We start from the raw sequence: 13,718 nt of genomic DNA, 5'->3' as shown, positions 1-13,718 counted from the left end.
TACACATGTTCACTTAGTGTTATTTAACCCTAGGTGGCGTCGTAGCTGAGAATGACGTCACTATTACGCAAACAATCTTAATGTCAAATGTTTTATACTGTATTATTGTTTTTATAGATTCAAAATACTATTTGCATTTTAAATAGCAAATATGCAGGTAATTAATGTAGTACTATATATTGTATTGTAAATGTGTAGTGAAATGTTATATTTTTCATTGAACAATCCAAAGTTAGTTGTGATTATGTCAGTCTTCTGCTGTTCACGTTATGACATTCTAATATTTAGCAGAATTCTGCGGTAACAGAATTTCTGAGAGTATAAAAGGCCGTGATTTCTGAGGTTGAATCACTCTAACCAGAACGGTTGGGTCGGTAGGTGGTAACGCAAAAATATGAGAATAAAAGAAAGACAAAAGCTTTAAAAGTTGATGGTTTGTAATTAATAACCTCACAATCATTGACATAAATGTATTATGTTCATAAATGTGTGATATGATGAAACTAATAAATGATATGTTTGACAAAATTTACAAACAGTGTTTATTTTTCACTTCTTAACTTAAAGAAATAAGAAATTGATTTCTTTTAATGACACGATTCGCTACCGCCTCCGAAGATATTTTATATTAAAAAAAGTAGGAGTCGTGACAATATGGTTATAGTTGGCAGGCACTACATAAAAGTATGTACCAACGTAAATAAAAAACGTCACAAAGAATATCTTGCTTAATTTAACTTATATATCAGGAGTAATATTTTGATTATACTGTTTATGACATATTTAATTATGCCAAAACACCTTGTGTATTAAAATTAAGTATGCAAGAGGATACAAAAAAATCAACCGGTTAACCTTTTGTCGTAACTGGTTAGTAACCGGTTAACCGAAAAACCTTAATGCACGAACTATCAACCTATTTAGGAAATTTATTTATACTTCAAAGATTCCTAAAAAAATGTTTAACTATTTTCTTAAGTCATTTAACTCATCATATATTTTGCTGAAACAATATAGGTGAGTATTCTGAGCGGTGTCTTAATCGTTTTGAAACTGCCCGAGCATCACAACTATTGCCAGACATATTCGCAACAAACATTTAAAATCTTATTTAACAATAGCATGATAACTAAAACTAAATATAAACAAAAGATAAAAGACAATTCAATTGGCTTGGGTATTAAAACAGAAGCTTAATATTACTATTTTAACATAGTGTTGAAAGATGGTTTTCACTATTGATACAGTTTCTGTAAGTTCCTTTTCAAATGTGTGTATCACGTTTGTACACATGATTAATGCTTATCGGTTACATACTTACGGTTTCTGTTTTGTTTTTAAGGTAAATATTGTCAACAAGGTTTAATGAACGAGAGATACATATAGAAACATGTTACACATTATGCTATAACTCACGTCAGATCATTAATAAATATAGACATGGAAAGGCTAAATGCATTATTTGTTACGGACTTCTTTTGGCATTCTGAAAAATAGAAACCGCAAATAAATCAAATTTAACTTTCGGACATGACAGTTTCGGAAGGATAAGTATCTATACCGCCGCTTATTCATCGATTCAAATGTGTTTTGTTACAGCGGGGTGGGTGTTCACATATTCTGGTACAACATATCAATTCAGTATTTTATTTTGAAAAAAAAGGCTGCTTATTACTTGTTTGAGTGACAGACATAAAAAAGGTGCAGCCATTGATACACTTCTCGAACAATTTTATAATAATATTGTGGGAGATGGTGAGAGCTCTAACAGTGTCACCGCTTGAAATACATTATTTTTAATCAGTAAACGGTAACGGAATAATGAAGACGCTATTCGTTGTCATATCAACCGGTAACCAATGTTGACACAAACCAATCAGTCAATCTATAGCATTTAAGAAGGACATGAAAGGACTTAAAAACATTCGCATACAAAGTCATATTTCAAATAAATTGTTTGTTCACATGATGACAATTTTAATTCATGCCTCAGTTTTGTTACAAAGTTATACACCAATTACCTCGGGAGGCAATATATACGACACCCCTCATCTGCCTACATATGTATTAATTATTGGAATATTTATCTTTTAGCAGTACTCTTGTTGTCCGGAATAAGCAGTTTGACACCGGAGTACATGAAAAGAAGCATTAACCAGTTCACACATCGGTTACGGAAATTAACTTCAAAATAATGTATAGTTTCTCTTCAGCAATATCCTTACAATTACATCAACGTCTGTATGAAAGGAAGTATGTGATTTCATCAACCAGCATCGAAGCAGCATATCAAAAACATCAACGTATTATTGATACATTAACACCATGTTGAGAGTATGTTATTATTTGTGTATAAATTAATGCAATGCGAAAGAGTTACTGACGGATAATTTCTCTCAGTAATCAAACTATCTGTAGTGTTCAATCGCGATATATTTAAATAAAATGCATGGTGTATGTCTATATTAATAACATCGTTAAAAAAAAAACTTGGCCCTTAATTTAAGACGTGTTTCATTTTGCCAAGCCAACAAACCAGACATTATGAAACTTGAAAACATTGTTGGCAGTGCCTTAACTGTAGCATGCTCCTTGTTGTGGGATAAAAGTTATGCAATCAAATAAATGGTACTTCATCAAATGAAAAAGTCGCCACACTAGTTTTCGTGAGATAAATTGTTAAACAAAATATTTTTTTAGCAAAGGTATGTAATTTAAAGTAAAGTATTGTCATTGTTTCGTAATTTTAATAAATACATTGACACACATTTACTAACAAATATACTGTTTGAACCATTGTAAAATAATTTCACTTGAAAGGAAATGATTTTATTTGCTTTCCTTCACCGGTACAAGAAGAAGAACCTAAACTGCGTTCACTGTTATAATATGGCTTAAAACACAAAACACTCTTTTAATAAAACACGTTTTTCCAAAATATCGATGAACAGTGCTGCAAACGCTTCATTATGTTGTCCATACCAATTTATGTTGTTGTTTTTTTCATAAAAGAAACGGTATTTGCTTTTAAATTGCCAGGAGTGTAATTTCGCTGGTAAAAACAAAATATAATGATCCATGTTTCATTATATGACACTTTCTAAATAATGCTATTGTGCCAATCTAGGGATAGTATATGTAATATAACGTTTGATTTCGATAATGTTATATGATAATATTAATTTGCCGTGGGGGTTTGGTTTGATGTATATCTTTAAATGACAGAAACCTTGTCATGTGATCAGTGCTTTGATTAAGTTAATGACTTTGAATTTCAGTTTGAATATTACGTACTTACGTATTATCTACATCATAAAAACAATTTTCCGAGTTTAAATAATAGCACAAGCATGGAAACACATTTAGAGAACCTTTTAATTGTTTTAGTTAGAGTATTCTTAAGGTTTTCATTCGTTTGTTTCCCGTACATTTAGCGATAAATATGCTTAATTGCCTGCATGGCCGATCATATTATATGCGCGTCGCATCGCCCACAAAATGTTGTGTATCTTTGTTCATTATGTTTTAATTTTCTAAGCAAAAATAGTTTTGATATAAAAATGTTTTTAAATAATTCTTAAACTAGTGATACACTATCTCACAGTTCAAACAAATCAGCAAAAAAACATATACATTCAGAACATGCATCCTATAACAGTGTCCATTTGGTCAAGAAATTGGCTTTGTCAACTAGCTTGTTGCTGATGCGGTTGCGCGCCTTGCTACCAAGCCAACCTGGTTTCGAGAAACTCGCTGCGATTGCACGGATGTCGATAGCACGAACAAAAGCTTCCTGGGACACATGCACAATTGTTGGGAAGCGATGTTTATTTTCACACCACCATGCAACGGGTGGCCATCGAGTTGAAAATTAACACGCATGTTTGTTAACTTTACCGCGCATCTTTGAAGCAATGACAATTATAACATTTAATGTCTGACAAGAGCATTGCATAACAGGTGCCACGCTCGGCTACGGGTGCAGTTTTGAATAAATGAAAGCTTGTCAGATTTTATTTTAAAGAACACAGTGACCTTGACCTTTGACCTAGTGACCCAAAAATGGGTGTGGCGTGTAGATGCAACTCATCAAGGTGCATCTAATTATGAAGTTTAAAAGTTGTAGGTGGAAGCAATTTGATTTTAGGTGCCAATATTCAAAACCTTAACAAAATGTTATGGTTTTAGCACGACGCGGACGGCGGACGTTGGACGGCGGACGTCGGACGGCGGACGACACAACGAGTTGGCTATTACAATACATCGGGTTTTCTCCGAAAACGCCAAGCTAATAAAACTAGTACGACGTTAACTCGATAAGTTTCTAACCACCAATTCAATTCTTGATGAAATTCTTACGTATACACACTTTATTTTCGCGATCAATCTAGGTAGGATATTGGTTTACAATACATCAACATAAGCCGTTCATTGTATTAACTGATTTTTATCGCGTTTTTATGAATGTATAAATTACGTCTTCGTTCATAGCACCTATGCCTCGCAGTTTGCTATTTAAATTGGCACTAGTAAAACAAAAAATAGCGTAAATTAATCAAACGTGTCCACTGTTTGTAACCACCTAAGGTGGTGAATAATTGCTTTATTAATTTGTTTGTCTCAAGGGCAAGTTGGCAGTATTTCGAACGTTAACGTAAAATCCTACGATTTATTCCATGTAAAAGCATAAAAATAATTTTTTTCAGGCTTACCTTTTCTCGAAAATGTAACCGGTTAACCGCTTAACTGGTCGTATCGGCATGTTAACCTGTTAACCTCCTTCATTCTTAATTAAAATACATGTATTACCATTTTAGCGTGACGTTTCAATTTACTGTCGGTTGTTAAGTTTAAGCTTAGATATATTCACATCGATGTCTGCAAGTTTTGCATCGATCTCACTTGTGTCGCGTTTGACAATTCAAACCTTTAAACATTTGGCAAGAAGAGTCACAATAAAAAAAACGTATTTCAAGTAGAAGATAAAACTTCGACATCAAGGGTGCCCATCTTGTTGAAAGTCTCCCCTATTGGACGTGTTCTTTGGGAATCAAAGTGCCTACAACAGCATGCATACCACACATAAACATGCTCTATCTACATTCATTTTAAATTGAATACAATCAAAATGTATCATTTGAAGCACACTTAGATTATAATGAAAAGTGTAGTCATGAAGGACTGCATAACTCTATAAACATCTTCGTATATTAAGTGAAGGCATGTTTTAAAATAAGCATGTTGTTGTGGTTCTATCTTTTGGAGATATTGGAAAAGTATTTATAGGTTAAGCATAAGTATTCACTTCTAAATCTCTGAAATATAGTAAGATACTGAAGTAAAACACTGCACTGAAAAAGGTGCATAACAGTTGATTTTTGTTTGTGTTAAGTTCTTTCTTGCTTTGAACATGACATTGTGTTTATTGATTAAATCGATTCACATTAAAATTAGGATGTATACTGATGAATTTAAAAGTTCATGTTTAACCCTGGCTGTTTGTTTTGTACTGTCAGTAGATGACCTTATTATTTGAATAATGCTTAAATTTATTTGTAATGTTAAGGCATGATCAAACGTGTTACATTATGGTACTGTCATCATTATGTAATACTCGTCCTAATACATTCTTATGTTCTACAATAAATTGTATACACTGCTTATAAACAAATGGCTGAAATATAATTGTTAAAATACTCATACACACTACATACATGTGTCCTGAGATACTTTGAGAATATTTATTTTAGTTTAAGGGTTTAAGGTAATGTGAGTTATTCTTTTTGGAGACTCGTGATGGAAATAATGGCGAGTTAATGGTTAAGTGATTACAATAGAGGATCTGAAGTATTAGATCCCTTTGTAACAGAAGCATTGGTGAAACCTTGTCTGGAAAATAAATACATTAACATTGGGCTTTTATCAGGAATTGTTGACTCTGTTAGGTATTAGATGCCTTAGTAAAATGTTGAAGGCAAGCTGCTCATCATAGTTATGACATTGGTTACTATTCGATTTTTTATTACATCAAAACACAATACTATATATAGATTATATAACTTTTGCCATTGTTTATCTGTTAATCAACAGCCATTGATTGTAATAGCCTACATACAGACGATATCATTGTTTATTCATAGATAAATACTTGATGGAATTTGGAACCAAGTTATTCTGGCAAAATAGTTACAATCGGAAACTTTTATTTATACATGAATACATATAGGATCTGGCACGAGTTGTCTTATCATACGATATTGTATTAAACGAGTTCAGAAATTGTGTTAGTAAGCGAGCCTTGTGCGAGCTTACTCAAAATTTTTCTTGACGAGTTATATAAAATATGGTATGAAATGACAACGAGTGTCATATATTTTTTCATCACATGCTTTTAAATAAGCAAATTAAATAATTATTTACGCAAACCTTATGATTAATCCCGAATATTGTTTACATTTCGTGACGTCATTTGACGTTGCAACGTCATTTAAGCCAATAAACAAAATGCGATTGGTCAATCGAACGAAAAAAAGCCAATTAAAAAAGATAAGAAAGTTTATAACACATGTGTAAGATAAAAAATATTCGTAATGGTTATATTACATGGGAAGCAGGATATGGCATATGATAAATAGTTTTATTATATACCTGTTTAATGCATTTAACAAAATACAGGTTGTATCAATCGTTGAAATAAAAAATCCCGTATTACGCTACTCGCTGTTTCCAATTCCGTATTACCATACTAGCCGGACTACTTCGACCCATTTAATGACGTCACATTCCGCGCACCGAAAATATAAATATTTTATATTACAAAATATATTACGTAGTACATAGTGTGACGTCATTTCTGTGACGAAACACAATAGTTTTATCTAAACTCTCTGCAATTTAAGGACCTGTCGGATGTGGTGTTTTTTAACAGTAAACTATTTGTTAAAATTTTTATCGAACGAATTCAAAACGTATTTTGGAGTGTGTGTTTATTATGCTTAAATGTTGATTTCGATAGGAATACAATAAAATAGTGTGGTTTAAATAAAGTTTCGATAAAGACATGGAAGAATAGAAGTGGAAGTGCCTATCGTTTTAACGTTTTGGTTTTAAACATCAGATTAAAGTTGTCAGCTTAATTGTTTTACACATTGGATCAACGATGGCATTAAGGTAAGCGTGTCGGAAACCTGTGTTTTCTCGGTTGGAATGTTTGCACGTTAATTTACATAAACTGTATTCATACGCGTATTAAAAACTATGGCGTACCGTTTTAGTCATTGTTTTGTCAGTTTTGTTAAAGTAAACAATACGTTGACTGTTTTCGTTAGTTGTTGTATATAATATAATAAAAGGAATATTACGCTAGTCAATTGTTCCAAGAGTTTGTATCACTCTCGTGGCCTGTGCTATTTCGATCACACTCGAGGCTCCGCCTCTCGTGTGATACGTCATCACACATGCCACTCGATTGATACAAACTCTTGGAACAATTGACTAGTGTAATATTCCGTATATATTCCATGAAAATATAGTATTATGCGTTGTTTTTATTATGTTATGGATTTCGTTTTTCTTCTGCTTTAAAATATATAAATAAATCACATGAAGAAATGAGAAGCTAGTTCATACTTTCTGATTAATTATTGCATTACACAGCGAAACAAACATAGCTACAACAATGTAAAGGGAGCAAGTTATTAAAATATATTCTTAAATGTTTAGTTGAATACTGTACAAAAGAACATTCAGTATTTAAAAACGACACATTATAAATAATCTCTTGTAACTTCATCATGATTTAACAATTTAGACGGCTAAAATCTAAATAGAGGAGCTTTGCTCTGGGAAAACAGGGCTTAATGCATTTGTGTTGCTTGTTTTGAATTACCAGATAACCTGTTCAGTCCGCACTTATCAGGAGGACACTGTTCGCTTTTATTGTTTTTACAGTCAAGATATAATTTTTGCGCAAAATAAGCACTCACAATACCGCAAGATTCTATTCGTTGCGTGAGTCAGTACGATAGGCCGGAGGGGCATAGCTAAGCATTACTGATGGAACCATTCCTGGAATAATGCGACCACACGAACACCGGTATTTTGTCATTTGAAGAGATCGATATACTTACCTTAACATAAAAATAAACACAAAACATTCCAGCACACCAAACTAGATCACCATTAGTTCTATGTGAGTTTATGCTGATATGAGCCAGCACTGAGCGCATTCATTATCGTTTAATGAAAGCAAATAGGATCTAGCAGACTCCAACGCAACACATCAGATCAGCATTCAAACTTTAGTTAAGCCAATGCTTATCTGGCTCAGCACCCAAGTCTGAAAAAACCAGATAAGGCGATAGAGAACATTAGTTCTGTATGATATGTAAATACAATCCTAGCCTCATCATACAGGCGTAAAATAACAATAAGCATTCTTAAGTTGTTAGTGAAAGCTTGATATAGCCAAGAACCCAAGCGGACTAAACTATATCAACATTCGTTTTAAATAAGTAATGTCGATGCTGATTTACCAGATCAGTTTGCAATATTTGTTTAATGAAAGCAAATATTGATCTAGCACATAATTCTGAAAAAACATTTCCTATAAGAGTAATAAATGGGGCTTAGCACCCCAGCTTAAATTTGACATATTCATATTTATAACGAACACAGGCACGGTTCCTTTACCACGTGACTTTTTAAACAAATAAGTATTTGTTCATTAAAGTGCAACCGCGCGTTTGAACGGTTAGAAAATTTGGGGACTTCAAACTACAAACGCGCGGTTGCACTTTACTGAAAAAATACTCTATTTAAAAAGATCATGATGCCTATAGAAAACTCTCACGAATGGGTGGTCTCTCCACTTTATCCCATTACAAATTGTACAATTTTTAAAAAGAAATCATTTAAAAGGTTAACTGGGTCGCGCTTTATTCTCCCAACACATATCTTAAAAAGTCACGAGGTATAGGCACCGTGACCGGACAGGGTTATTGCGTTGGGATGCTGAGCTATATCAGTATTCATGGTCACTTAAACACGACTGCATAGATGGTTCGCCGTGTTGGCATTTTGAGTCGGATCAGCATTTCTTATGTAGAAATAGTGTTGAGATGGTTTGTTGCGGAGGGATGCTGGCATGCTAAAATTCTGAACTAGATCCGCTTTGACTTAACATACTTGTTAGGAATGCTTAGATGATATTGTGCGGTGGGATAGTGAGCCAGATCAGGATTGGTTTACTAATTTAGTCATTACGAATACTATTATAGAACGAATGCTTAGCTTTTTATACTCATATTAAACAGAAAGTGCTCTTGTATGTCGCGCATGAATTCTCAACACATCTACATTTGCATATAACCATAGAAGACGAATGCTGGTGTTGCTCGATGGTGCTGAGCCATATAGAACTAATACTAATCTGGCTGATCTGGTATGTTGGGCTGAAATGCTGAGCCGGATAAGCAATCACTTTACTAACGTACCTTCTCTAACATTTCGGACACCCTATGTTTTAGCCCAAATAATTATATTTTGTAACACATATTTGCGGACACCTGGATATTTCCTTTAGAGTAATAACTATAACATTTCGTGGCAATTGAATTTTATACAAAGTCTTACTATTAATCTTGGTCCATTGACACATTGCAAACATGTGTAGCGGTCCCGGCTTTGGGCACTACAAATATAGGAATTGCCAAATGGTAATACTAGTTTTTCGTTTGACTACCTGGCTAAAGTGATTTAAAGGAAATTGATTATTCCGTAATTTGTTGAGTAACACTAATTCAAATATAATTAACAACTAAATTACGTCTAGGGTGCTTTTGATGCATATGGCTAGTGCAGCCAATTGTTTAGACATGGATAACTCTTATCCAGCGGATAACTTTTGGTTATCTTCAATTTTAGGATATCTTTTTAGGTAAGCGAGTGTATAAAACAATATTTATCCGAACAGGCGCGCGTTTATGATAAGTTTTGGATAAGATTATCTTTATCCGAATGAAGAACGCGCTGACAAAATGGCTGACATTGACATACCGAACGCTAGACGACCAAGACTATTTCGACGACTTGACAGATTTACGGAATCTGACGACTCTGAAGAAATACGACGACGATTAATATTTACACCTGACAACATCGACCGCATAGAAAGACTTATCGAACATAGACTTGAGAGACCAACTGGACGGAATCAACCCTTGACACCGAGGCAGCGAATATTGATGTCACTGAGATTTTTTGCTTCCGGAATTTTTTTGCAATTAATAGGGGATACTTTTGGGGTGGATATTGCCACGGTTTCAAGGGTCGTGACCAGAGTAACGGACGAACTGTGTGACCTGAAAGACAGATTTACTAAATTTCCGACGACGGACAGACATAAATCAATGACTAAGCACAATTGTTTTCAAAATCGCCGGGTTTCCATCCGTACTTGCGGCGTTAGACGGGACCCATGTTCGACTAATTGCTACCCATGAACACGAGGAGCAATATGTGAACATAAAACACTACCACAGTGTTAATAAACAAGCAACTTATGATAATAGAGGTATTTATTAATTTGTACACAAAGCATAATCTTACCTTTAAGCTTGAGTATTTCTTCATTACATAAATCCATGTATTCTATATCTATACATCCTGCTGTTTTACACACCAGATCAAAGATTCCGTAACACTTATTCATGACCTGGTACAATTAATTAATTCCGTTTCTCGTTTCACAAAACACGTCCTTTTAGTCCTAACTCTCACTGTGTTATGCATTTGTTGCGCCCAAAAACTTGCGTATACTCATTTCACATGACGTAACGATTCCAAAGAAATACAGTCTGTTCCATGGTTTAAATATAGTCTGATCCGCTGTGTGAAATGGGCACGTAACGGGGAATCATCAAGACATATTATTATTTTCTTGCTACATTGTAATAATAATAAAAAGATCTTTATTTGAATAATTTAGTATATGGGTATGTCTAGATTTTAATTCTATACATTTTATTATATGCAATCATATTTCAGGTGTATTCACCAGCATAAATGCCACATGGCCAGGAAGCACCCATGATGCCCATGTGTTTAGAACCTCACTTCAAAGTGATTATTTGGAGGCTCATCGTCATGATAAGTGTATAATCTTAAAATGAATTGATTACTTTTCACTGCGCTTTCATTTACTGTTATACCTGGTCCTGTTTCTCATGTATACCTTTCATTTATGAAAGGTTATTTTAAAACAATGGATGTGAAAATAAATTATGAATTTTATTAAGTGGACAATTGTTCTGCTCAAAGGTTTGGAAGATGGAATTTTGTTGGGGGACAGCGCGTACCCTTGCAAAATCTTCATCATGACACCTTTCCTGCATCCTGGTGAGTGCATATCTGTTGAACACCTTATCTATTTACAAGTCTTTACATTGTGTTGAATCTTTTCTTAAAATACATGTCTTTGTTAACTTTCATGAACAATGATACGTTTCAAATAAATTTTGTAAATATCGCATGTTTACACCAGGATCCCAACAACAACAGAAGTACAATGATGCTCATTTAAGGACCAGATATGTCATTGAAAGAACATTTGGTGTCCTCAAGCGGAGGTTCCATGTTCTTCATGGAAAGGTATTACTTTAAAATAATTAGAAATGTGTCAATATTCACTATAACGTTAATTTTTACCATGAAATATCTTAAATATGAGCCTTACTAACAAAATTAAATTTCTTATTGTTACATTATGTTTTGTAAACATTAAGGTACGAATGAAGCCAGGCAAGGTTTCACGCGTCATCAATGCATGTGCAGTTTTGCACAATCTTGCTAAGGCGTGGGGTGAGAGGGAGGAATTACCAGAGGAAGAAGACCCTCAGCCTCAAACACATGTTCAGCTAGATGGCAACCCTGATGGGCAAGCTATCAGGGATGCAATAACCGCTAACTATTTCCGGTTTGAAAATAATTATTTCAATCCATAAACATTAAAGTATGTTTATGGGCAATATTAGTAAAAAAATATTTCATAACATCTAAAAGGTTGTTTTATCTATTGCTTAACAATAACAAATAACATTTCAATAATGAGCATGAACACTAATAGTAATAATTATAATACTATTGCATATTGAATAAGATTTATAAAATAAATTATAAATAATATTAATAACAATAATTATAATAAAAATTAACAATACATAAAATTATTTGCAGATAAAAAATGAAGATGATTCACAGTTTGTCTTTTGCAAGCCCCAGCAGGTTTGTTTCTTGCTCAAAGAATACCTTTTGAGCCTTCATCATCAACAACTGTTCCTTCTGGACTTCGATTGCGGCATCGCAATATTTCATTTGCAGATCCTTCAGGGTCTGCTCTTTTCTGATTGATTGGAAAGAGCATTATAGCATTTTGTAAATAAACATTTATAAAAAGTAACCTAATTATTTCAAAATCTTATTTATTTTCATTGTTCAGTGTTATTTGAAAATAGAACAAAAATGGTGATATACATATGCAGTGTTTATGTGTTTTTATGTCCCCACGACTATAGTTTGTTGGTTGGTTTATTTGCCCAAACTGTAACATTTTTCCATAACTTTTGCAATATTGAAGATAGCAACTTCATATTTGGCATGCACGTGTATCTCATGGAGCTGCACATTTTGAGTGGTAAAAGATCAAGGTCATCCTTCAAGGTCAAAGGTCATAAAAACAAATCCAAGGGAAGTAATAAGCTTTAAAGGGAGATAACTATATGAACCTGGCAAATGATAAAAAAATATAAATCAAAGCGGCGCAGAAGGAGACATAGGATTTCTGAAAAACACATTTCTTGTTTTTAAATCAAATTAAGGTTTAATATTTTTACAATTTTAATTTTATTTGAAGGGCCTTTTCACAGCTTTTGGCATGTATTGCAGTTTGCCATGAAAATAATACTTTATATTGATAAGCAATACTAGTAATATCCCAAAATATAACAACAACAGAACTTTACAAATTATTCCATTGTTTTGCGTTTCAATGCGTTACAATTTTCAGGTTTTTACATCGTCAAAAGATGCATATAATGGACTTTTTAGAGCACGGTAAATGTTCAGGACATGTATTACTGTTTCGTCATAAATATAAAAAATGCAACGAAAAATTGGGAATCTGGAATAAAATATTTAATTTTGTCAATTGACCAAAACGTGAAAAGTCCTCTTTAATGCATGATATTGTTCAAAGTATTACCTTTTACCACTGTCTGGATTTCTGCTTGGTTTCGTCCTGCTATCTGTGTTGACATTTATAGGAACAGGGACCCTTAGGACTGAAATGCAAATATTTATTGAAAATAATGATCCTTACTACAGTCAATTATGGAAATTTAACTGAATCATGCACTTATTTATAATATTAAGTTTCAATAATTTGTATGGAATAAAACACATTAAATTTATTTAACCTATCATGTTAACTTCACAAGTGTGGTCAAGACATGTCTTGAGTTTAATAGTGTATTATAATATTTACCTTTGTCAGAACTGTTTTCTCTTGATGTTTCTGAAAAAAAAAATCATTTATTAGTGCAGTAATACTATTATTTAAGCCATTTTTTGATGCACATACACCAATAAATAAACAATAATCGATTTATTGAGTGATAAATTGTTATGTAATGTCATTTGTGTGTTTTTCTTACTGTTCCATA

General features: G+C 33.2%; 1 protein-coding gene across 1 annotated transcript; it reads left to right on the top strand.

The window, feature by feature from the left end:
* Positions 1 to 10,990: 10,990 nt before the first annotated feature.
* Positions 10,991 to 12,002, top strand: LOC127840452 (putative nuclease HARBI1). Its single transcript, XM_052368869.1, has 4 exons — positions 10,991 to 10,994; positions 11,320 to 11,397; positions 11,543 to 11,649; positions 11,784 to 12,002. Exons 1-4 carry the CDS (start codon positions 10,991 to 10,993, stop codon positions 12,000 to 12,002), a joined length of 408 nt encoding a protein of 135 aa, XP_052224829.1.
* Positions 12,003 to 13,718: the final 1,716 nt, after the last annotated feature.

The sequence above is a fragment of the Dreissena polymorpha genome, chromosome 8 (genome assembly GCF_020536995.1).
Source record: "Dreissena polymorpha isolate Duluth1 chromosome 8, UMN_Dpol_1.0, whole genome shotgun sequence".
NCBI classification, from domain to species: Eukaryota; Metazoa; Mollusca; class Bivalvia; order Myida; family Dreissenidae; genus Dreissena; species Dreissena polymorpha.
This window is presented reverse-complemented; position numbering and strand designations above follow the sequence as displayed.

Excerpts from the sequence above, each read along its gene's own strand:
- LOC127840452 (XM_052368869.1), top strand. Across the intron at positions 11,398-11,542 it reads GACACCTTTCCTGCATCCTG|GATCCCAACAACAACAGAAG; the intron begins GTGAGTGCATAT and ends TGTTTACACCAG. Across the intron at positions 11,650-11,783 it reads TCCATGTTCTTCATGGAAAG|GTACGAATGAAGCCAGGCAA; the intron begins GTATTACTTTAA and ends GTAAACATTAAG.